The sequence below is a fragment of the Gossypium hirsutum genome, chromosome D04 (genome assembly GCF_007990345.1).
Source record: "Gossypium hirsutum isolate 1008001.06 chromosome D04, Gossypium_hirsutum_v2.1, whole genome shotgun sequence".
Classification (NCBI taxonomy): domain Eukaryota; kingdom Viridiplantae; phylum Streptophyta; class Magnoliopsida; order Malvales; family Malvaceae; genus Gossypium; species Gossypium hirsutum.
Window position 1 is genome coordinate 55,900,532 of NC_053440.1, and position 25,597 is coordinate 55,926,128.

Genomic DNA, 25,597 nt, shown 5'->3' on the forward strand with positions numbered 1-25,597 from the left:
GAACTAAATTATTATTGGTAATATGTGTAGTTATGAGATGTTTTGAAATGATTATCGGAAGCTTGTTGGAGATATATTACATTATCCTTTGGTTCTATCGGTAATTTTGGATGATTTGATCCTGGTTATAATGGCGTGTATAAGTTAATTTGGTTAACGTTAGCTCATTAATGTTTTGATTTTGATTGGTTATAAATATGAATGTTAGATAAAAATGAAATGTCTGAAAATTAATTAGTAAACTCCGGTAATGCCTCGTACCCTATTTCGGTGTCGAATACGGGTAAGGGGTATTACACCAAATGATTTGGCAAAAAAACCATAACCTAAATATATATTATATTATATTATATTATAAGCATAAACATGTATTTATATTTGGGATGATTATGACAAAAAATATTATAATATAAATCTTAAAAAATATATTATAAAAATAATTTGTGTATTTTATAATGTTATAAAAATATTATATTTTTTAAATCCTAAAAAATTTCTAATGTTATGACAAAAAAATTCATTACAAAAAATAATTTACACGTTATAAAAGTGTTATAATATATTTATTTATAAAAATTTATTTCCAAGAATTATGAATAAAACTTATTTATATGTCCATGTTATATATTATAGAAATAATATACTTATTCATAAAAAAATGTTATATATTTTTTATCATAACTTATTTTAAAAATATATCTTTATAAAGTTGTGGCAAAAAATTATATTCATACCGAATATGCTAGAACAATTAGATAAAATTGCATATGATGTTTATTTTTCTTATTATTTTTATTAGTAATCATACTATCAACTAATTTTTAGATCGACGTAATACATATGATGATTTGATTTTAATTTTTGTTACTTGTTCAGAAATACAAATTATGTAACTATGTAATTACAATTTGTACTATCGAACATAGAATTACAATCAGCCAGCCAAACATTTAGATAATTACAAGAGAATGTAATTACTACCTAATAATTTCACTTTAATTTAATTACTTTATGTTGTCCAAACAAACCTTTAAAAAATGTTAAGCAGCTCTTGTTTATTTAAATCCATGCTTAAGTAAATCTTAATTAAATATAAATCTAATTTTCAAAATTATCTATACATTAACAGATAAGAATCTTAAATGAAGAAATTTTATATAAGGAAAAATGTAGGTTTGAATCTTGGAGACAATATTGATGGAAAGGACAACCTCAAACCCTAAATATAGATCGTAAAACAGACATGCATAATATAAAAAAAATTGTAAAACAAATTTGCATTTGTAAAGGCTTATTTTCTCAAACTAATGAGAGTCTTGTATATGAAATATTGAAAGCATAATGTGAACAGAATAATGTAACGGTTAGGGTTTTCGCTAAGGTAACAGTCGAGTGATCGAAGCAAAACGGTTTTCCTTTAGGGGAGAATAGAATGATGCCAATATTCACACCGCTTACAACGCAAATCGCGCTCACTTTCTTCAACAAACGATTGCAATGCTTCAAGAAAGTTACTTGCTGATTGTTTTCATTTTGAATTTGTTTATTTGAATTTTGCCTCTCGATGATGATGGGTCTGGTCACCTATTTAAATTCAAAAGTCATCTGAAAATGGGATGGTTTGGACAAAATCTAATACTTGAAAAATAGGTTTGGATAAAATTTAAGGCCCATTCTTTATATAAATCGGGCCTTGGGCAAAACCTTTTTGCCTAAGCTTGGTCAGGCCCGGCTCAAATATATTATGTTATAAAAAAATGTTATATTAATTTATTAACCCAATAATAATTAAACACATTACCCAAAACCTAAAAAGAAAACTTACCCAACTAAATAATCCAACCCAAAATATAAAATTTTAAAAATTATATTTAATATAATAAAATATTTATTAGATTTATTTTTGTTTTTTAATACAATAAAATATTTATTATATTTATGGTAGTGTTTTTTAGTATAAATATTTTTAATGAATTTTAATGTGTTGGAAAACTTTTAAATTAGTTTTTTTAGTGGATTTAGTGTACTATATTATTTTAAAAAATATTTTTAAATAAAAAATAATCTAAAAAATCAAATATGGGCAGGTCGGGTTGGGCCTGGATATACCATTATTAAATTGGGTCGGGCTTGGGAAAAAGGCAAGTCTATTTTTCGATCTGAGCTGAACCCGGACTCAAAAAATTGATCTAAATACCTTATAGATCAACCTAAACCCAACCCAGCCTATGAGTACCTCTATTTAGTGGTATTCTTTGTAATTAGATGAAAATTCCTTATATTTATTAAAATTTATTAGAATAACTTATAAAAATTAAAATAAAATAATGATAATATCTTAATTTGCTTGTAAAATGGTAAAAGTATTAAAGAGGCCTTTGTATTAAGAGTTAAATTATATTTTACTATTTTTCTATTCAAAAAATGGGTAAATTAATCATATGCGTTAGAACAAGGAGCAGAATGCAATCCAACTAATAGTATAAGGGCCTCAATAATACTTTTACCCTTGTAAAGTAAAATTTTTTAACCACACACCATAGAGTAATTGTAAGAAAGTATAATTACAATGAATTTTAATTCTCTATGGTACTGTTTGGAAAACCATCTAGTAATTATTTGTAATTATACATATGTGACATATTTGAATAATCATTATAAATAGTAAATTTCACTCAATTAAGTGTAATCTGAGCATTCCAATTTTACTTGAACGTGAAATAATTTAAACAAGTAATCTAACACTAGGTTATTGGATAATCACATGTGAATCACTTGAATTTAGGTCCGTTTATCTATCCTACTAATAAAATCTCTAATGAAGTGGGTGTCAAGAGTTAATCAGGCTCCAACTTAATTAAGGAAATTACAAAATTGTCATTTCATATTTAAAATAAGTTATATCATTCGAGAGTACTTTAGTCTTTTTAAAAAAAATAAAAAATTAGAACCCATGTTAATTACATTTGGAAAACCTTAAATTTACCACTCAATTAAGGTTTTATTTTGATTTATTTATACATTTTAATTTTATTACGTATACTTTTTTAGTTTTAAACCATACATTTCATTATTTATTGTATGATATTTTTAAACACGCATTTATGTTTTACATACATAGTTTCCACATGCACACATGTGTGGTAGAGTTTTTAGTATGAATTATTTCTCTGTTATATAGTTTGTCGGTTTTGTATCTTGTATTATTATTATTTATATCTCATGTGATATTTTTTTATCTAAAGGTGTAAACGAAATACTGTGTTCATAAGTTATTCAAATTAATTTTAAAAAATAATTTAGTTAGGTTTGGTGATTGTCTGAGTTTAAGACGAGTAATTTGAGCCATTGAATCATTCAATTACAAGTATTTTATTGTTTGATTGAATAGCTCAAACCTTTTTATAATTAGTATTAAAAACCATTCAATTCGAACTCAAAGACAAACAATTTGATGTATTTGAATTTTTTTCTCGAACCAAGCTTAACTTTTAAAAATAAAACTTGATTGAGCCTCAAATTTCAAATTAAGCATAAGCTCAATTGAATTTGATTACCTAATAATTATTCTATGTTGTTGGAACAAACCTCTTAAAAGATTTTAGGCAACTCTTGTTTATTTAAATCCATGCTTAATTAAATATAAATTTAATTTTCATAACTATCTATATCATTACATAAAAGTTATCCCAAAACCATTAACAAATAAGAATCTTAAATAAAGAAAATTGATATAAGTAAAAACGTCGATTTGAATTTTGAAGATAATATTGTTGGAAGGGATAACCCCAAACCCCAAACATTAACTATAAAAAAAAAGATTTTAAAACAAATTTACATTTTTAAAGACTATTTTTCTCAAACTAAAGAGAACCTTGAATAAAGAAAACTGAAAGCAAGTGTGAACAAAATAATGTAACGGTTAGGGTTTTTGCTAAGGTAACGTCAGGTGATCGAAGCAAAACGGTTTTCCTTTAGGGGAGAACTGGATGATGCCAATATTCACACCGCTTACAATGCAAACCTCGCTCACTTTCTTCAAACAAACCATTGCAACGCTTCGAGAAAGTTACTTACCGACTGTTTTCATTTTCTAATTTGTTTATTTGAATTTTGCCCCACGATGGCGATGAACCGAGTAACCTGTTTAGGTTCGAAATTCATTCGATAGTGGCGGAGCCAGGGGGCTGGCCGAGACCCTAGCCCCCCCTAAAATGGAAAATTTTCCATTTAGACCATTTATAATTTATCAATTTTTAAATTAGTAATGGTGAAATTGTAGTTTTCCTCCCAAAAAATAATAAAAATTTGATTGAATCTTTTAAAAATTATAAAGATATAAACTATTAAAATGATGAAATTTTATTTTTACTAATCTAAAAATATACAATTTAATTCTGACCCCCCCAAAAAAATTTTCTGACTCTACCACTGTCATCCGAAAATGGGAGGGTTTGGATAAAATCTGGAGCCTGAAAAATAGAGTTCGATAAAATTTAAGACTTGCTTTTATATGAATCAGGTCTTGGGCAAAACTTTTTTCTTGAGCCTAGTCCGGCCCGGCCCGAATATATTATGTTATAAAAAACATTATATTACTTATATATATTTATATTAATTCACTAACCCAATAATAATTAAACACATTACCCAAAACCTAAAAAAGAAAAAAAAACTTACCCAGCTAAATAATCCAACCCAAAATATAAAATTTTAAAAAATCATTCAATATAATAAAATCTTTATTATATTTATTTGTGTTTTTTAATACAATAAAATATTGATTATAGTTATGGTAGTGTTTTTTTAGTATAAATATTTTTAATAAATTTTTAATGTGTTAGAAAACTTTTAATTTAGTATTTTTTTAGTGAATTTAGTGTACTATATATTTTTTAAAAAAATTAAATAAAGAATAATTTAAAAAATCAAATATGAGCAGGTCGTGTTAGACCTGGGTTTACATTTATTAAATTGGGTCGAGCTTTGACAAAGAGGTAAATCTATTTTTCAATCCGAGCCAAATCTGAACTCAAAAAATTAATCTAAATGCCTTATAACCTAACGCGAACCCAACTCAACTCATGATAAACACGTTGCTTCTTGTGATTTAATTTAGAGGTAAGACAATTTATTTAAGATTATGCTTTGCCTACTTTTTTTTTTTAAGTTTAATTTTTAGTGTTAAATAATATTCATAAAATGATTACATTAATATTCTCTTGTAAGGTTAATAATATACATTAACAATGTACTAAATAATCCATTTAAAATTTCATTTATAAAAAAAAAATCAAAATCTATATCACATTACATTACATATTTTATAATTTAATTTTTGTTTATAAGTTGTTCTAATAAAATTTAATAAATATCAAGAATTTTCATCTAGTTTCAAAGGATACATAAAATAAACAAACTTATAAAAATGGATAAAAGTATAATGACAATATCTTAATTTACTTGTAAAATGGTAAAAGTATCGAGGAGGCCTTTGTATTAAAAGTTAAATTATATTTTGCACTCTTTCTATTCAAAAAATAGATATATTAATCCTATGCGTTAGAATAAATAGCAAATTATTAAAAATTGATGATTGTCGAGTTTAAGATGGAGTAATTTGAGCCATTGAATCATTCAATTACAAGTATTTAATTGTTTGATTGAATAGCTCAAACCTTTTTATAATTAGTATTAAAAAATTCAATTCAAACTCGGATTCAAGCAAAAATAATCGAATCAAGTCGAACTCAAACTCAAATTCAAGCAAAAATAATCGAATCAAGTTTGACTTTTAAAAATAAAACTTCGTTGAGTTCAAACTAAGTTTTAATCCTCAAATTTCAAGTCAAGCATATAAGCTCAATTTAATTTGATTACTTCGTTAATTTTAACTATTATTTTTATATCATGTTCTTATTGTATTTGTTAAATTATTTTAATAAGAGAATAATGCACTTCAACGCACTCGAACCCACATCCTCCCAATACACATGCTAATTGAGATAATATTCAATCGACTTATCTTAAGATAATACGTGAGCTTATATAAATTATTTTAATTTTTTATTAAAATATATTTCAATTATCAACCAGTTAAATCTCAACTTAATTATAATTAGGATTGCAATTCAAATTAAAAAAAATGCCTAACAAACTTTTAAAAATTAAACCTTTCCTAATTGTTTTTTTACCAAAATTTTTAATTATTTTAATTATTTTTAAGTGTCCAAAAAAATTATATATTTTATTTTTAATTTTTATATTCATTTTATAATTTATATTCGAGATTCATAATTGTCTCTTCTAATATTATATTTTTTCTTTGTATTCTTTATGATCGGAATTCATGTTTATTCATTTTCAACAATATCATCTTTAAAATTTAAATTTATGTTCACTCTTTAATAAGATTGTGAATTACCATTGTACCCAACAAGGTCACTTCTCCATAACAATATTTCTTATATCACCTATCATACTCTTTATTATATATTTAAAATAAAACAAAATTGGAAAAAGCGAAACGACAGCGTTTTGTACATCCAAAGTGTGCATTTATGCCAAAGCATCTTCTTCACCACCTCAATTTTTTCTTCTCTCTAGAAAAAAGTCATTAAATTGGTTGTTTTTATTATAAACTTCGTTTTCCAATCCTTTCGCCTCCTTCTCTTACACTCTCTTTTCGATTCAATAGTTAAATTTATAGCTGGAAAAGAGAATCGATTCAAATTTTTCAACAAATTCATGGTTTTTACATAAAATTTTATTTAAAGTTCTCTCTTTTTCCCCTTTTTACCCCCTTTTCTTTTTCTGCGTTTTGAGATATTATAACAAGAACAGCAATAATTTATCATAGTAGAGATAAAATTTGGGTTCGTGTTTGATTGCTCGATCTGTCGATGGAGGATTGTGCGAGCAGCGATGAAGATTACTACTATTCTTCCGATCGAGATTCCCTCGACGGTCTCGAGAATGAGGATTCCGATTTGCAGTGGGCCCCTTCAAAGGGTCCCACTACCAAGGTCAATTCTTTTTGTTCCATTTCCCCCTTTCTAGTATTTTTTTCGGAATTCAATTTCTTGTTTCAATTGTCATTATTGATTCATCGATTCTTGGTTTTGGGTCTTTTTTTGGTCTTTCGATTGCGTAAAAGGATGGGTTTTTGGGTGTATTGTGGATTACTTGGAAATGATGTTGAAATAATCTTTGTTAGTTGCTCAAATTATTGGGTTGTGGATTTTGAGAAGATAGGGAAATTTGAAGGAGCTTTTAGAATTTTGATTTTTTTTGTGGGGATTTAGTTTTTGCATGCTCATTAGGGAGTTCTTTAATTTTACAGGCAGAGGAGCTGCTGATCGTCGAATTTGATCGATTCTTTTTCCCCCTATATGATGTGTATAACCTCTTGCTTATGTTGTGTGTTTTTTATACTATATAGCATCATGTATATTGAAAATTAAGTTCTAATCTTGATGGGAAAAGCCATAAAGAAGAAAAGGTTACATAATTTTCTATGAATTCTTATATTCATCTTTGCTTTTGGCTCCTATTTGTGCATGATTCTTAGAATGGACTTGTGTTGTAACCCTTTCTGGTATTATGCAGGTTATTACTAAGGAATCACTTTTAGCTGCTCAGGTAAGAATTTATTTCCTTTCCCTTTTCCGGGGTTTCCCGTGCTCGTGCGTTTTATTTTATAGGATTTACGGTTACTGAATTGATTGTTTTGGTATTGTTTGGCAGAGAGAGGATTTACGGAGAGTAATGGAGATGCTATCACTTAGGGAGCACCATGCTCGGACTTTACTAATTCATTACCGGTGGGATGTTGAGAAATTGCTTGCCGTACTTGTGGAGAAGGGAAAAGTGGACTTGTTTTCTGAAGCAGGTGTTTCTGTTGTTGAGCGTGAGGATACAGTGACACCACTGTCATCTTCATCTACAGCAATGTGTGACATATGCATAGAGGAGTTAACTGCTGATAAGATGACGAAAATGGACTGCGGCCATGCCTTTTGCAATGACTGTAAGCATCCTGCTCAATCCGCAGCTTCTTCTTGAAGCATGCATTTGTTTCGCGTCCCCACATAACATCAGCATGTGAACAATACTGAGAAACTCGACATTGATAATGTGTGCTTAAAGTAATTGAACTTGTAACAGCTTGCACATTTGAGTCTATTGAGTTGATTTATTTATCTTTTATTTTTCCAGGTTGGACAGAACATTTTGTTGTGAAGATAAATGAGGGTCAAAGTAAGCGCATAAGGTGCATGGCACATAAGTGCAATGCTATTTGTGATGAAGCTGTTGTTAGAAATCTAGTTGGTAAAAGGCATCCTGATCTAGCGGAGAAATTTGATCGTTTTCTTCTCGAGTCATACATTGAAGATAATAGGATGGTTAAATGGTGCCCTAGTACTCCTCATTGTGGAAATGCAATACGTGTTGAGGATGATGAATTTTGTGAGGTGGAGTGTTCTTGTGGTGTACAGTTTTGTTTCAGTTGCTTATCAGAAGCACACTCGCCATGTTCATGCATGATGTGGGAGCTTTGGATGAAGAAGTGCCGAGATGAATCAGAAACAGTCAATTGGATCACTGTTCATACAAAGCCTTGTCCGAAGTGTCACAAACCTGTGGAAAAGAATGGTGGGTGTAATCTGGTGAGCTGTATCTGCGGACAAGCATTTTGGTAAGGATTTCCTTCTATGTTAATTACAGTTTGCCAATTTCATAATGTGGTTACAATTAGTTCTCTAGATCTAAGTGTTCGATTCTTTAACAAGAGCATAAGTGACTTTTTCCCTCTTCCCTGTGTTAATTGATTTATAATTATATTATTTGGCTTGTTTACATGATTTACACATTTCTCTCTTTTCCAAATAATGCAGTTGGCTGTGTGGTGGTGCTACTGGACGGGACCATACTTGGTCAAGAATTGCTGGTCACAGCTGTGGTCGTTACATAGAAGATCGTGAGAAAAAGACAGAACGAGCAAAACGAGATCTTTATCGGTATATGCACTATCATAACCGTTATAAAGCTCATACAGATTCCTTTAAGCTTGAGAGTAAACTGAAGGAGACTATACTGGAGAAGGTATCAATTTCGGAAGAAAGGGAATCCAGGCTTAGAGATTTCAGCTGGGTAACTAATGGACTCTGTAGACTTTTCAGATCAAGGCGTGTTCTTTCATATTCATACCCATTTGCCTTCTACATGTTTGGAGAAGAACTATTCAAGGATGAGATGACAAATGAGGAAAGGGAAATAAAACAGCATCTATTCGAGGATCAGCAGCAGCAACTTGAGGCAAATGTTGAGAAACTTTCTAAGTTTTTGGAAGAGCCCTTTGATCAATATACTGATGATAAAGTTATGGAGATACGAATGCAAGTAATCAATCTTTCTGTGATCATTGATTCCCTTTGTAAGAAAATGTAAGTACAGTCATTAGTTATTACATATGAACAGTTTATGAGAGTGTTCTAAATTCACTTCGGAGGCTATTACTTGCAGGTATGAGTGCATTGAGAATGATTTGCTGGGTTCTCTCCAACGAAATACCCATAATATCGCTCCATACAAATCCAAGGGCATTGAGAAAGCATCAGAGCTTGCTGTCTGTTGGAGTGGTAAAGCCAGTACTACTACTGGTAAATGCCTTCCTTCCGATTGTGGCACTAGCGGTAAGTGCACTTCACTCTTTGGAGATCAGCACATGAACAAAAACACACATGCATGCTTTAAAGATTTTACTAACACATTGACATTTAGGCAAACGTGACCGATCTTTCAGCTTTGGGACTTCGGACGACAAAGGTTGCCCGTCACCAAAGCAACCTAAGAAGGAAAGTTATGGAGGTGGTTTCTTTGATCTCAACTTGCCAGCAGAAGTTCTTGACAGGAATTGATCTCTAAGTAGGCTTTTTTTTCTAGATAAGTACATATGTACATATCTAACTAGAGAGACCCTCATTTATCTAAAATGGGAGTTGATAATTTATGGATTGAGCAGAGAACCGCTTAAAATGCTTTTACTTCCCCTGCTTATCATCTTTTTTGTCCCCCCCCCCCCATTTTGTACTTCCTTTCTATTTTAGAGATAGTTTGGAAGATGAATCATGGATTTCCATTGGTTCTTTTGTCTTTCAGAGGTTGTGTGAACTGAAAATCCATTTAATGTACAGAAGCCTTGGGCTTTTGAATATTTGAGTAATTTTCTCAACCCGAGATTTGAGATGTTCCCAAGTTTCCGCCTTTATTTACCATGCTCATGGAAAGATATAGATAATGTGCATCACCCATATATGATCATATAAAGTAAGTAGAGAAAAACTTGCCATATCTTTGACTATTATGAAAAAGGGGTTGTGTCATAGGTAACTGGTTGAATGTCTCGTATGCAAAATTTCTATAGCTTTTGAAAGTTCTTTACAGAGGAGGCCCATATACAGTCAAACAACTCGCATGAAAAGCTTCCTGGTTAGGTTGGTTGAAAGAAATAGCATGGAAACATTACTGATTTAAAATTTTCGTCATGATCAGGTTTTGATCATTTCAAGTTTAAAATGTTTTAGATTCTTGGATTTGAGGTTTGAGTTTTGTGGGTTGAGTTATCGTGGGTTTTAATCATTTTATTTGGATCATTTACTACTATTGCTACTACTATTACTAAGTATAAATTTGGGTTAATTGAAGCCGAGTTTTGATATACTTAGACAAGATTTGATATAATTTTAATCCCTTAAGACATGGGTATCTTCTAATCCCTCGTTTTCCTCCATTTTCAGACTTTTGATCTAAAATTTTGCAACTAAATCAAATATGTGGTAATAAACCATTAAAAGTTTTTAATTATCAATTACCCAACAGTAAACTTTTCCTAATTTTTCTCCATTTGTAGTACTGTATCCCAAGAAAACAAAAGGCAACAAACTTTTCTGAAAGAAATGGAAATAAAAAGAAAAAGCAAGAACCCTTTAATGGATTGAATTCTAATCCGCCCCCCCCCCCGTTCCTCAAAGGGATTAAATTCCCACCAAAGCAGTCATTTCATATAAAAAACATTGATATAATGTGTTTATTCTTTGACCTTCAACTTTCAGCCCTTTTGAGGTCTAGTTTCCTTTTCCTTTAAGTGCTGCCTCCCTTTTGGTTATTTTAAATGACAAATCACCCTAATTTCAGTTTTACGAGTAATTTTTATATATTTGGACATATATATCCAAACATACATCATACATTAGTGTCAAGAAATGATTTTGCATGCGTTCATGCACTAATCATTACTTTTTTTTCTGTCATGAATCCATTAAAAACTCGTATAATTTTGCATGCACAAAGCATTTTTTGGTGGAGACAAATCAAGGTGGATCCCCCTTAGCTTGAATGGTGTCAACAAAGGCACAACACAACAACAAAACTGGTTCACTTCTTTTAATGCAAATATGAAATAAAGGTATCACCATTCCAAAAAGCTATCTTCAAAGGTGGTAAAAATGGACACCCCTTTTTAGCCTTTTAGCCACACCTAATTAATGCATATTGCTCTTCTACCTATGTAAACTACTACTAGTTAAATATTATGTTTTCCATGTATCTTCTAAAGTTAATTTGTTTCTATGAGTAGTCTCATTCCATTAGACTGTTTTCTTGTGAACCTTTCTATAAACAGGTTTATATATATATATATGTACTATATTCTGTCAATATATGGTGCATTTAATGCTGTTTCGGTGAATTTAAAATTACCATTAATGTTACCATGCTTCACTTGAATATGCAAATGGAGTTCATGGAAGAAGCAGCAACACACAAGCGCTCTAGCAGGTATCTTTGATGTTCTTAAAGCCAGATAACTCCATTTTCAGCTTGTAATAATGGTTGGTATATATATATATATATTTGTTGAACCAGTTTCCCATTTCATAACACAATAAAGAGCCATGTTGATGCAAACAAGGATCAAATTTTCAACCCAAAAGTTCAACATTCATTAAAGCAAGAGGTAAAATCTGCCATATTTATGTATGTATGTATGTATGTATATATGCAAAGCTCAGTTACAATTTTTTTACTGCAGATTCTACAGCTTGAGGAACAATTGCAGGACCAATTTGTGGTTAGGCGTGTATTAGAGAAGGCATTAAGTCCTAGGCCTTTTACCTATGATGTTGCAGTTGATGAGTTTCATTCAAGTAAATTCCAGGCTGCTAAAGAACTAATCAAGGATATTGCAGTGTTAGAATTGGAAATAGCTTACTTAGAGAAGTATCTCCTTTCATTGTACCGTAAAATGTTCGATCGGCGATTCTCGTGTTTAAACATCACAGAGGAGAATCCAGAATCAACTTCGGTGGCACATGATATTAAGGAATGCAATAATGATGTTCGGGGTACTGAGACATTGTTAGATTCCAGTATTTATCGGAGTCATTCTTCGCTTTCTCGGCAATCGGCGTATGCCATTGCTTCTCCACAAAAAACCGGTGTTTCCTATCATATTCCCGAAACACCGAACTGGCTTTCCGAGGAGATGATCAAGACTGTTTCAAACATATATTTCGAACTTGCAGACCCACCATTGAATAACCATGATTGCTTTTCTTCTCCTATTTCATATCCATCATCAGTTAATGATACATGGAGCACCCCACAATGTTTCCATGTTGATAATAACAGGGGACCTTACTGCAAAATGGTTAAGGTTCAAGGGATTTATAGAGACAGCAACAAGTTACAGGACATTGAACATAAGTTGCAATATTACAGGTCACCCTTCTTAAAAAATCCCAAACACATTTCATGTCTTTTTTTGTTTGTTTTTAATTTAATTGAAACATATAATCCATTGTCTTACAGGTCACTTGTTTATCAGCTTGAAGAAATCGATGTTAGAACGATGAAACATGAAGAAAAGCTAGCTTTCTGGATTAATGTACACAATTCTCTGGTGATGCATGTAATGTTTCTCAATCTTCATTACATTTTAATGTTTCAAACAAGAACCTTGTTAAAAAATGGGTTCTGCTTTGTTCATTTACAGGCATATTTGGTGTATGGCATTCCCAAAAACAGTACCAAGAGGTTCTCCTTATTACTCAAGGTGAGAACTTAACTTTTTCTAATTAGTTTTAACACAAAAAAGTTCGTGTAATGGAATCATGGATGATGATGATGATGAACCAGGCAGCATATAATGTTGGGGGCTACACCATAAGCATAGAAACAATACAGGGTTCTATTCTGGGATGTAAGTTGCAGAGACCAGGACAGGTGAAATCAATTTCCTTCGAATTTTATCAACCGGTTCTTATTTTGATTAGAACTGATACGAGTTGTTTTTTGACATTTTGATCTGTTTGTAGTGGCTATGGTTTTTGTTTGCTTTGAAGACGAAATTTAAAGTTGGTGATCCTCGAAGAAACTATGCAATTGAATCCCCGGAACCCCTTCTTCATTTTGCACTTTGTTTGGGGAGTTCTTCGGATCCTGCGGTATACCCTTTGCCCTGAATTTTGATTTATATTACAAAAATTAAGTTTTAGGCATTTTAATTCTGAACCAAAACCAAAAATTCCATCCGATTAACTCGATTAAACTTGATTTGATCATATAAAGTCAAAAATCCAAACATGGAAAAATGACCTCAATCCAAACCATCCGAACTTAGAATGATGAAAATTCGAAATGATCTCGACTTAAATGACAAAAACTCAAGATGAGCTGAACTTTAGTATTTAAACCTAAATAACATTACTTGAAATAATTTGAACTCAAAAATTCAACCAACAAACTTTAAAATCATAGTTAACCCGACTTAGATTAACCTAATATAAAGCCAACTTGATCCATCTATAGACTTGTTTAAGGATTAGACTATTTGCTTAAGGCCGATGGTCCGTCAAAAATTAGAGAGAGATTGGATACAAATATTAGGTTAGAAAAACGGACTTGGGATAAAAAATTAAACATGTTTAAAATATGGGTCGAGCTAGGGCTCAAGCATTGAATGGTTGAGCCCTAGCCCGGCACGTTTTTTAAGTTTGTAATATATTATAATATATATATATAATGTAATTTATAAAACAAAATTAAATGTATAATAATAGATAGTATTATAATGAAAACATTAAAAAAGTATTAAGTTGACTATATATAAAATTTTTATAAATGTAAAAATAAATATAAAATTATTGAGTATTAAATTAAAAACAATATAAATATTTTTCAAAAAAATTAAAAAATATGTGTAAGCAGAGAGATTTAACTAAATTTTAAACTCATGTTTCAAGTTAGGTTAAACTTGAAGAAAGATAAAGTACATTAATATAATGTTTAAGCTCAATTTAAACCCGAGTCATAAACATCTCTACCCGTTCAATTCTTTTAAATTAATTCTCAAATTTTGTCACGATCTAGGTTCGAATATACACACCCAAGGAAGTGTTCCAGGAGCTAGAAGTTGCAAAAGAAGAGTACATACAGGCAAATTTTAGTGTCAACAAAGAAGAAAAAATCGAGTTACCAAAGATTATGGACTATTTTGCAAAAGATTCAGATGTTTGCTCAGCTGGTTTATTGCAGATGCTTCACCAATTTATGCCTCAGCCATTGAAGAAGAACCTTCAGGTTCAGCTATCTTGCAATAGGAAAAATGGGAAATGCATTGAGTGGATCCCTCACAACTTTGCATTCCAATACTTATTTTCAAAAGAATTATCTTACTGATTCGCGATTCGGGTTAAGTAGTAAGAAATTCGATATAAATGTTATTTAGAATACAAATTAATCAGATATGAGAAATGAAAACTATAAGCCAATTTGCTACTTTTATAAAACGTAATTCGATGGAGTAGTTTTTTCTAATTCATTTAATATCAACAATATACAATTTATTAGAACGTGAGATGCTTTTTTATTTTGGAACTTAAATAATTTTTATGTTTATATAGATATAGAGTTATTTGTTTTACTCAATAATTTTACTATAAATTATATGGTATTTTTCTTAATTGGGTCGTGCATTTTGAAATTTGCTTGGTAACACGGCTTGATGCTCCTTAAGCAAAGTTTCGAATTCGAGTCCTGTATATAAAAAAATAGTGTTGGGAGAGCTTCGGCTCTAACTTGATCTGTTCATAAGTTGGGTTATTCACTCAAACTCGAAAGCTCACCCAAAATATTAAAAAACTTGACAAAAAATACAAAGCCTAAAAAATAAGCTTGAATAAAAAAAATGAAATCCCATTAATATAGGTCGAACTTGAGCTTCAACATTTAAAACCTAAGCCGAGCTCAGCATGTTTTAACTTTTGTAATATATGTTTGTTTTATTTTTATATATATTATGTAATTTATAGTATATTATATAATTTTAAATATATAATAATATAATACTATGTAAAAATTTAAAAAAAATATGTTAAATTGTCTAAATTTAAAAATCATCTAAAATATTAAATATTAAATTAAAAATAATATATATTTACTTAAAACGAGCTTAGATTAACTATTTACAATGTGCGGATCAAACTTAGATAAACATAATGCGTACTGGTATCATATATAAACTCAATTAAAACCAAACCTAACTCATAAACACATCTACCCGTATTATATGATCCGACTCGAATTTTAACCTATAAAAAAAAGTCCTCCATGTTTTTATAATGAGGTTTATTTCATACTTTCTGTCAGCTGGGACGTAAAGATGAGGAGAGGTCAACCCAACCTACACTAGACCACATAATTTGTCAACATTTGTCATTAATTCTCATAGAAGAAAATTTCAAATTCACAACACTTATCTAATTGGTCAAAGCCATCAATGTCAAGGCATTCAAAAAAGCTACCAAAAACAATGTTCTGTAAGCCAAGGCAAGCCCCTGGTTTTTGAAACGTCGTGGCTGATCATATAATATAGTCAATCAACAAAAAACATGGCTCCCCAGTGCTTTGAAGAGTTAAGTTTATCACCACAGCATCTACTATATAAACATGGTGCAACATTACAACTCTACAAATCAAACACCTACTGCAATTAAAATCCCAGAATTACTTAAACAACAATGGCTACCTATGAAGGTAAAGTTTTCACTGAAGAACAAGAAGCTTTGGTGGTCAAGTCATGGACTGTAATGAAGAAGAATGCAGCTGAATTGGGTCTTAAATTCTTCTTGAAGTAAGCTATTTTTGTTTCCTGTTTATCTGGTAAAAGTATGAGGAAAGTTTGTGATTAAGTATCGGATTACATTTTGCACCATTTACTTATAAACTAGATAAATTAGTCTCTTTTGTTAAATATATTATCCATTAAATTAACGTGATTGACAGAATAACTAGTTTTTAATAGAAAATGTATGGAATTTTTAACATAAGAACTAATGTATAAGGACTAATTTGCCTATTTTTTTAGTAGAGGGAAACAAAATACAATTTGACTATTGGTACTAGAGGCACCATGATACTTTTACCCTATATATATACACGTATATGTATTGCCTTGTTTTTAATTAGGATTTTGATTGAATGGGGGCAGGATATTTGAGATTGCACCATCAGCCAAGAAACTATTCTCATTCTTGAGAGACTCAAATGTTCCATTGGAGCAAAACACAAAGCTGAAGCCCCATGCCATGTCTGTCTTTGTCATGGTAAGTAATAAAAACAGACACCGTCACTTTTACCAGATTGAAATTTCTCATTGGTATGTTCATGTTTATGAACAAGTTGAACATCCTTGTCGCAGACATGTGAATCTGCAGTTCAACTGCGTAAAGCAGGCAAAGTTACAGTGAGGGAATCAAATTTGAAGAAATTAGGAGCTACCCATTTTAAGTATGGGGTAGTTGATGAACATTTTGAGGTAAGAATATATATTTTTATATATATATCAGCAGCATCAATGTTCCAAGGGACAAGGACTAATAAATGTGTGTTTTTGCAGGTAACAAAATTTGCTCTTTTGGAGACCATAAAAGAAGCAGTACCAGATATGTGGTCAGATGAGATGAAGAATGCATGGGGTGAAGCCTATGATCGTTTGGTTGCAGCCATTAAAATAGAAATGAAGGCATGCTCACTAGCTGCATGATTTCACAAGTTCCCTACATTATTGCTTGTTAATTTTGGGTCCAATAAGATTGAAAGTTTTCAATCATTTAAACATGTAATGTAACATAGCTATTGCTCATCACTACTGTTTTTTCCCCCTAGTTTGTTCGCTCCTGTTCTTTTTGGCCCCTTGTATCTCCATAAATAATTGGTAACGTAACATAGTTTGTACTCTTCAAAATTTTAAAATTTAGTCCTTTAACTTTTATTTTCAAGAATTTAGTTTTTCCACGTGTTAATGAATTTTCGTTAATTTGAGTGTATGATGCTTTAATATTCGAAACTAGAAGCTAAATTCCTAAAATTAAAAGCGGAGGGACTAAATTTCAAAAATCTGAAAAGTACAGAGGGTAGGGGCATAATTAGGCCTAATCAGAAAATGACAATGTGAGCTCTCTTTCTTGGCTCCTACTTGAAGACACTTTCACATGAAATACCCTGAAAGCTTCTAACACCACCCTCTTCTAATCATAATCAAATTCATATTATATGATATTATATATATATCATAGTAGATTTTTATAATAAGGGTCCCCTTGAATCCACCCTATACTTTCTCTCATGGCTTCTTTTGCGATAGAATCAAGTGGAGTTAGGCACTCAAAGAAGAAGACTCCAAAGCCTTGTAATGATCCTATACTTCTTGAATCCTTTCTTTAATCATCCACATGCCACATGCCACATGTAACATATTGGAATTAAGCTTAGTCCAAATATGATGTACGTGCAGCTGTTTCTGAATGTAGAGAAACAGTTTTAGCACCCAATATGCTGCAAATAATATTCGTCTAAAGTGGAGTTCACATAAACCAACTACCAATTTTATACCATATTATAGAACAGTTGAATCATGATTGAATAAAAGCATTGCACAAGTGAGCTTTTTAAAAATGCATAAAAAATGAAAATACAGAGGATATACAGCACTTTTGCTTCTGCAAGATAAGGTTGCCATATGATAATAGATATGGAATGGAATAATTGCAGTCAACATCTCCAAATTATGAATTAGATTTAAACTCCCAAACATTCTAACTATTGATCAAATAGATCTTTCCTTTTAACTTAGGCATGGTTGTTCCACTGGATTGGACTACGAATCAACCGGCATACACCAGAACAAAGAAACGGTTTTTAATATTTATTTAATTGAAATCGAATTGATAGTTAAACCAAATATCAATGATCTTACTAGTTCAATCACCGATCCGATTCCAAAAATCATAAACTAAGGCATCAAATGCCATGTTGGATCTGACATGGAGAATTGTTAAAAAATGTAAATCAAATTCAATATCTATCTTGTATACAAAATGTTTAAAAAATAATAATCCTCTAAAATTTTAATGATATTGTATATTTTATCAATATTTTTTGAAGTTTGGAACCAATTTAGAAGTTGAATTCTAGTTCAAGGACTCCATGTAAAATTGACCCTCTATATAAAAAATAAATTGTGGCACCATGGTTTTATGTGCAACCATATATATATCACCTTTGATTTTGTGCAATTTTTATACATCAAATTTTAATTTGATCCAATTTTTGTAAATTATTAACACAATTACTGATATAACATCATTTTATGTTTATGTATAACAGATAAATAATTATATTTATCTAATATAAAAATAAATTGATGTACTTATTTCTTTAAACGTGTATGATTGAATCAAAATTAAAATTTTAAATATACATTTGAATTGTAATTAGACTTTCGCGTGTATGATTGCACCAAATTAAAATTCATGTATACAAATTGCACATTAAATCAAAATTCATGTATAATTTTGAGATTTATCCCAATTTTTAATATAATCTTCTCTTCCATTTCCAAAGCTTTAAACAAAGACTCTAGCTAGCATGAAACAATGGCTTGTGAGAAAATTTAAAAAATATTTCTAGGGTCTAGAACACAACATTTCGGTTGCCTGACCTCACAGGGTATTTGAACCCAGTACCAACTTCACAACTTCTTTTGTATGAGAATGGTGAAATTTTTTGTGAAGAGTAAGCTCTGTTCAAAAGAGATATATATTCACTAGCCTTAATGGCAAGTGAACACAATTCTTGAAGAGAAAGTGTAGCTTCAGATTTAGACAGTGGCAGGGGGAAATAAATCTGATCCAGTTGGAGTAGTTCATCTCCGGGCACATGAGGCAATGGCGAGTTTATGTACATTAACTCTGAGTTGCAAAGGAAACAGCTCGGATTCTGAGAGAGAATAAGGCTGGCTTTAACTGGTTGCCTCAGCTCTTGAAGCTTTCCATCTGGATGTATGATTTTGGTCGTCGGGTGCGGCCACCTCAAGGTTCCGACCTTTTTCATCGAGTATTGAGAAGAAGCACAAATACCCATCCTTTTTCAAGAGAATAAAACAGAGCTTTGAAGATAAGAAATTGGGGTTAAGACTGGAATGGAGGAAAAGGATGTGGCATTGAGCTTTATATAGAAAACAAAAACCAATGGCAAAGATGCTCTAAGACCAATAGTATCTTACATTTTTTTAGCAACAAAAAGTTGAATTTGTTTTTATATTATAAAATTCTAGAAATGCATTAAATATGTGATTTGTGGCTGCTAAATAAAGCGAGGATAGATGTGGTCAACGATAGGGTCAACAGGCAAAGGTTCTTTCAAGTCTTTTTATTAATTATTGTATTTGATACCATTGCTTTTCTAACTAGTTAACCGTCTTGTCCTAAAATAATGTAGTTTGAAGGTTAAAATAGCTTTATTGACTCCTTAATTAGTGGAAAATGATGTCATCGTCCCTCCTCCTTGAAGAAAACAAGACATCTCCCTTGTTAGGCATACCGGTAAGCCTACTTTTAGAGGCTCTTTTTAAGCATATGAAAGAACTTAACCATACTTTTTGAATATTTGAAAATAGTCATATAACTAACAAGTCTTAGGAAGGGCAGTCACGAACTTTAAAAGGTTTAGTCTCATGGAATATAAAATGGACGGAGATTACCTACAGTCCAACAAAAAAATAGCCTTGTATTCAGAGAATGTGTTCAATGAACCCGAAAGAACCAGTGATATAACTCTCCAAATCCAAATTCCAAATTCCAACATATAACCAGAAGAATGCATATTCAATTACATGACTAGTTTTATTCCAATAAAGGGACTAACAAGCAAGCACATAAACAACCTAATATGATTACGCATCAACTTCAGAAAAAGGAACCTGGAACTTGCAAACTCTTTTCGTTCCAATCCCTTTCTCTTCTTGTCGATCAACTGCAACATGTAAGGAGGCAAAATCAGCAACAAACAATACAAAACAAAATTGCTAGTAAAGTGAAAGAAGGACACACGCTAAGGACTAAAATAATGACTTTATCAATGATCCATCATCTCAAAGATAACTCAACTGTGGCTATTAAATATAGACTGAACCACTGTGGAATGGCAAAAGACTTGTGTTTAAGTCTTCATTTGACCAGTCCTAGGTTTGGTCCCTGGACAACCCTTACCCTTACTTAAAGAAAAAGTGTGCTACGAAATGATTCACATAGTTACCAGATGAAGCAGTTTATCTTCCCAACCACTAAATTCAAATTAAAGGCATATAAGCAGTCATTAATACTAGCATGGAATCACAAACAGAAAATAGCATGATGTTAAGTAATTCCTTGAGGAAAAGGCAACTGAAGACAAAGCAACTAATTTTGATAATGGAATCATTTAGAACAAAAGAAACAAAGAAAAATCTAAAAACAACTTAGACATGATATGTGATTCGTTTACAGCTATGCAAGTTTAGAAAAATAACCAGCTATCATACTATTTGGCAAGGGGAAAGGCACTAAGGCGGCAAATAAATGGATAGGAAGAGTGACTTTCATAGCTATTAAAACGCGACCTACAAATAACAAGACAGTAAAAGTAAAGCTTAAGGAAATCAACCGGATTGGCGTACCCCCAAAATAATGTTGTAATAGAAGACATCATCCCAAACCAATGAATCTACTCAAAATAACATTCAGAAAATTAAAAGTGCCCTTTGGAAGGCAATCAGAGTCCAGCTGCCTAAGGACAAAGAATATGCCTTTATTCTATCAGTTCTTTCTTTCTTTCTTTAAGTCTTAATTTCTAACCCATCACCGAAAATTCCTTTCAATTACATTGCCTTCCTGAGTATGACTATTTGGAGAACTTTCAATTACATCAAATTAACTGCATCCAAAACCTCTCCTTCCATTGCATCACTCAGATTATCTCCCTAAACATGTCTTGCGCATACAAATATACTAATTCATATCTGTAAAAAACCCACATAGCAAACAATACCCAGACCCCAAAATTGGCTCTTTTGACAGGAGAACAAGTCTTGATAAAGATATAGACTTAGATAAAGTTGAAGTCTTTTAACTTACCTGAAAAAGAATGAGAGATGGCCTCTAGAACTCAATCTTGAGCTCTTCTTTTTCATCAGAGAGGTAATGAAGAATGTAAGGAGTAACGCGAACAACAGCTACCCACACCCCAAACATGGCTACGTGTGCTTTCAACTGCTTCAAGGCGGCCGCCTTGTCTGGTTTGGGCATAAACATGCCTGGGAACATCGTTGCTTCTCTTTGATTTTTGTGTGCGCTGTAGAATGGAGTCTGCGTCAACGGAGAGGGAGGCTAAAACCCTAGATATTGTTGGGGTTTTAGTGCTACAAAGAGGAAGAAATGTGTACCTCAGGTGTTCATGGGCTTGGGTTTAGTTTTTTAAACCTAGGGTCGGATTGGACTGACCCCATCTATTGTGCGAAAATTAAAAAGTTATAAAAAATAATTTTATATTAAATTTAAAATATTTTTATTAATTTTTAAATTGAGAAATAAAGCTATTTATGTCCACATCAGCAAAGCACGCTAACGTGGACGCGATTTGCTGACACATTCTCTGACTTCGTGCTGATGTGGACGTGATTTAAGGAAAAAGGGCCCATTCCGATAAATAATAAAATACCGGGCCCATTTCGATAAATTAAAAAAAAAGTGATTTTTTTTGATATTTTACCCCTAAGTTTTGTAGTCAGAAATTGGATTTGAATATATTTTTTGACATATTCTTAAATTTTCCTATCAAAGTTCTTGTATGAGAACTTTAGAAATGTGAAACAATATTTAATTTTTTTTATCTTTTTAGTTAAAAATTGATTAAAAAAATAACAATGGTTAACTTTTTGAGATAAATTGAAGCCACTTATAATAATAATAATAATAAGCTCTAATTAACAATTTAAGAAAAATAGATAAAACATTTTATGATTTAAACCTTCATATCCTAAAATAATGCATTCCTGCTTGTGAATATGGCCCATGTATAATATTAATACTTTTTATGCATATTCAAATCTAATTTCATTTAAAATATAAATCTCAAATTTTATCTAAAAAATCCATTTATATTTCTATAAATAACTAATTCAAACTCATTTTAAACTCACCCATATTTATTAAAATTTGCATCGTAGCCTTGTATATTTTATTTTATATGAATTACATAATATATATTATAAAGTAGAAAACAAAATATGCCGTGCTTAAGCTTTGAGTGTTGGAGCTTAAGATGAGCTCATATTTTAAACTGACTTAATTTTTTTTGTCCAAGTTCATTTTTCTAGTCTCATACGACTGTCCAAAGCTCTCATATTTCAAGCTAGTCTATGGGCTTAGACTCTAGCATAGGCATAACGGTAAGACCATTTTTGGAGGCTCTTTTTAAGTACATGCAACTTTTTAAGTATCTGAAAATAAACTGTAATGGTAAGACACAACACTCTAGGGACAGAAGTCAAGTTTGAGTTCTCTCCTTAGAAATGAGATTATTAGTAGAGGCAACCACAAATCCCAAAAAGTTTAGTGTTGTAGATCATAAAATACACATGAAGAATACTTTCATTCCAACAAAAAGATAGCCATATATTCAGAAAAGTGTTGATCTTAGGCTGTTAGACCTCAGCATGTGAAAATCTGGACATCACTGCAATATCCAGTGCTATCACTCTCAAAATCCAAATACCAACAGAACCAGTAAAATGCATATTTAACTAGATATGACTAGTTTCATTTCAATGAAAAGACTAACAAGCATGACCAAAGCAAGTACATAAACAACCTAATGTGATTACACATCAGCTTCATACTAAAGCGAAAAAGGAACCTGGAACTTGCAAATTCTTTTCATTCTCCAGTTTTCTCCTTGTCAATCCACTGCACCATGTGAAGAGGAAAAATCAGCAACAAACAAACAATACAAAACAAAATTGCTAGTAAAGTGAATGCAGGACACGCACTAAGGGCTAAAATAACGACTTTAACAATGATTCATTGTCTAAAAGATGACTCAATCGTGGCTACTAAATATCGACTGAACTACAGGTGGAGTGGTAAAAGACGTGTGTTTAAGTCTTCATTTGACATCAGTCCTAGATTCAATCCCTAGACAACCCTTACCCTTATGTTTATACAAAAGTGTGCTATTGAATGATTCACATAGTTACTGAATGGAGCAAAATGTCTTCCCAACCACTAAATTCAAATTAAAGGCATCAATTGACTGATTATCTTAAGCAAGGATCACAGTAAAAAGAAAAAAACAGTATTCTACTTTAATTGCCACCATAAAGTTGTCATTAATACTAACATGACATCATAAACAAAGAATAGCACATTAGGTAATTCCTAGAGGAAAAGGCAACAAGAGACAAAGCAACTAATTTTGATAATGGGATCATTTAGAACAAAAGAAACCAAGAAAAATCTAAAAACCAGCCGTCATACCATTTGGCAAAGGGGAAGGCACTAAAGCACACTTAGGCAGATGTATAGGAAGAATGGCTTTCATAGCTATTATAACACAATCTACTAGTAACAAGACACTAGTCGTAAAACTCAAGGAAATCAACTATCAGAGTCCAGCTTCCTATGGACAAAGAAAATGCCATTATTCTATTAGTCCTTTTTTTCCCCTTTCTTTCTTTCTTTCTTTCTTTCTTTCTTTCTTTCTTTATTTAAGTCTTAATTTCTAATCCATCACCCAGAATTCCTTTCCAATTACATTGCCTTCTTGAGTATAACTATTTGGAGAACTTTCAATTACATCAAATTAACCACATCCAAAACCTCTTCTTCCATTGCATCACTCAGATTATCTCCCTAAACATGTCTTGAACATACAAATACTTGCAAAAATAATTCATATATGTAAAAACCCACATAGCAAACAATACCCAATCCCCAAAATTTGCCCTTTTCTTAAATCACCTGAAAAGAATGAGAGGTGGCCTCTAGAACTCAATCTTGAGCTCTTCTTTTTCATCAGAGAGGTAATGCAGAATGTAAGGAGTGACACGAACCACAGCTACCCACACTCCAAACATAGCTACGTGGACCTTCAACTGCTTCAAGGCCGCCGCCTTATCTGGTTTGCGCATAAACATGCCTGGGAACATCGTTGCTTCTATTTGATTCTGTGTGTAGTGTACTGTAGATTAGAGTCTTGGTCGACGGAGAGAGGGGCTAAAACCCTAGATGTATTGGGGATTTTAGCGCTACCGAGAGGAAGAAATATGCACGTACCTCTTTTAAATTATCTAAATTTGTTAGTTTATTATCATAACCAACCTTATCTAAACCTAACCACTTCAATAAATTATTAAAAATTATAATTCTCGTGTTGGTCTGATAGTTAGGCTGTTCACAATTTTAAGTGTGGCTTTAATTCGAATCGCACTAGTTGCATTGCTATCAGTGCTGTTAATAATATTCAAATTTAATTAACCCAAACCGATATACTCAAACTCAAAATAATTCAAATCCATAATTAATCCAATAATTTTAAAAACCAAATTAATTCGATCCAAAACTAACCCATCCATTCCATTATGGTACAAATTCATTTTTAATTCCTCCCAAAATTTAATAATTTAGTTTTAAGTTTTTGACATAAAATTTAGGGTAAGTTATACTAGTAATCACCCAACTATTAGTAAATACCTTTTTTAGTCATCCAACTATAAAAAGTTACAAAATAGTTATCCAACTATTTGAATTTTTTTTTATCACCAGGAGTTAAATTACTAGTAGATAACTTGAAAGCTTCTAATATTGGCATAATAATGACTTTAACCTTCAACATGTATATATTGTGTCAATTTAGTCTTGATTCCAAAAAAAAATGATCCTCAATATTTATACATTGTATAATTTGGTCTTTTTCTTTTTCTTCTTCTTCTTCTTCTTTTTTTTACAATTTTGCTTTAAATGAGAAAAGATGAAAATTATTATCTTGGATTTTTAATGCTTCTATTTTTGGTATATTTCAATTAAATTCAGTTGACAAACTTTTTTTTTAGCTTTTTAGATGAAAGAATCACTAAAAAAGGTTAAGATCTACTCCATTATTTTTTCATCCATTAATATCCTTTATGATGATCATCACCATTCATATGTGTAGGATCCAGATA

The 25,597-nt window shown here is 31.3% G+C and overlaps 5 protein-coding genes across 5 annotated transcripts; 3 read left to right on the forward strand and 2 right to left on the reverse strand.

Moving 5' to 3' along the window:
• The first annotated feature begins 6,591 nt into the window (after positions 1-6,591).
• Positions 6,592-10,257, forward strand: LOC107898706 (probable E3 ubiquitin-protein ligase ARI2). The gene is made up of 7 exons (XM_016824229.2): positions 6,592-7,025; positions 7,609-7,641; positions 7,747-8,029; positions 8,218-8,698; positions 8,898-9,446; positions 9,526-9,695; positions 9,784-10,257. The coding sequence occupies exons 1-7, from the start codon at positions 6,903-6,905 to the stop codon at positions 9,918-9,920; spliced, it is 1,776 nt and encodes a 591-aa protein (XP_016679718.1). The 5' UTR covers positions 6,592-6,902; the 3' UTR covers positions 9,921-10,257.
• A 1,288-nt stretch (positions 10,258-11,545) lies between these two features.
• LOC107898335 (uncharacterized) lies at positions 11,546-14,877 on the forward strand. Its single transcript, XM_016823849.2, has 8 exons — positions 11,546-11,838; positions 11,926-12,016; positions 12,092-12,780; positions 12,871-12,970; positions 13,055-13,114; positions 13,198-13,284; positions 13,377-13,505; positions 14,431-14,877. The coding sequence occupies exons 1-8, from the start codon at positions 11,774-11,776 to the stop codon at positions 14,737-14,739; spliced, it is 1,530 nt and encodes a 509-aa protein (XP_016679338.1). The 5' UTR covers positions 11,546-11,773; the 3' UTR covers positions 14,740-14,877.
• A 1,152-nt stretch (positions 14,878-16,029) lies between these two features.
• On the forward strand, positions 16,030-17,354 carry LOC107898705 (non-symbiotic hemoglobin 1-like). Its single transcript, NM_001425981.1, has 4 exons — positions 16,030-16,192; positions 16,550-16,664; positions 16,760-16,876; positions 16,958-17,354. The coding sequence occupies exons 1-4, from the start codon at positions 16,080-16,082 to the stop codon at positions 17,102-17,104; spliced, it is 492 nt and encodes a 163-aa protein (NP_001412910.1). The 5' UTR covers positions 16,030-16,079; the 3' UTR covers positions 17,105-17,354.
• Positions 17,355-20,148: 2,794 nt separating this feature from the next.
• On the reverse strand, positions 20,149-21,744 carry LOC107898704 (mitochondrial import receptor subunit TOM6 homolog). The gene is made up of 2 exons (XM_016824227.2): positions 21,513-21,744; positions 20,149-20,373 (listed from the first exon to the last, which is right to left on the reverse strand). Exon 1 carries the CDS (start codon positions 21,699-21,701, stop codon positions 21,537-21,539), a length of 165 nt encoding a protein of 54 aa, XP_016679716.1. The 5' UTR covers positions 21,702-21,744; the 3' UTR covers positions 20,149-20,373; positions 21,513-21,536.
• On the reverse strand, positions 20,149-24,724 carry LOC107898703 (mitochondrial import receptor subunit TOM6 homolog). The gene is made up of 3 exons (XM_016824226.2): positions 24,396-24,724; positions 21,513-23,342; positions 20,149-20,373 (listed from the first exon to the last, which is right to left on the reverse strand). Exon 1 carries the CDS (start codon positions 24,581-24,583, stop codon positions 24,419-24,421), a length of 165 nt encoding a protein of 54 aa, XP_016679715.1. The 5' UTR covers positions 24,584-24,724; the 3' UTR covers positions 20,149-20,373; positions 21,513-23,342; positions 24,396-24,418.
• Between the last annotated feature and the right edge of the window lie 873 nt (positions 24,725-25,597).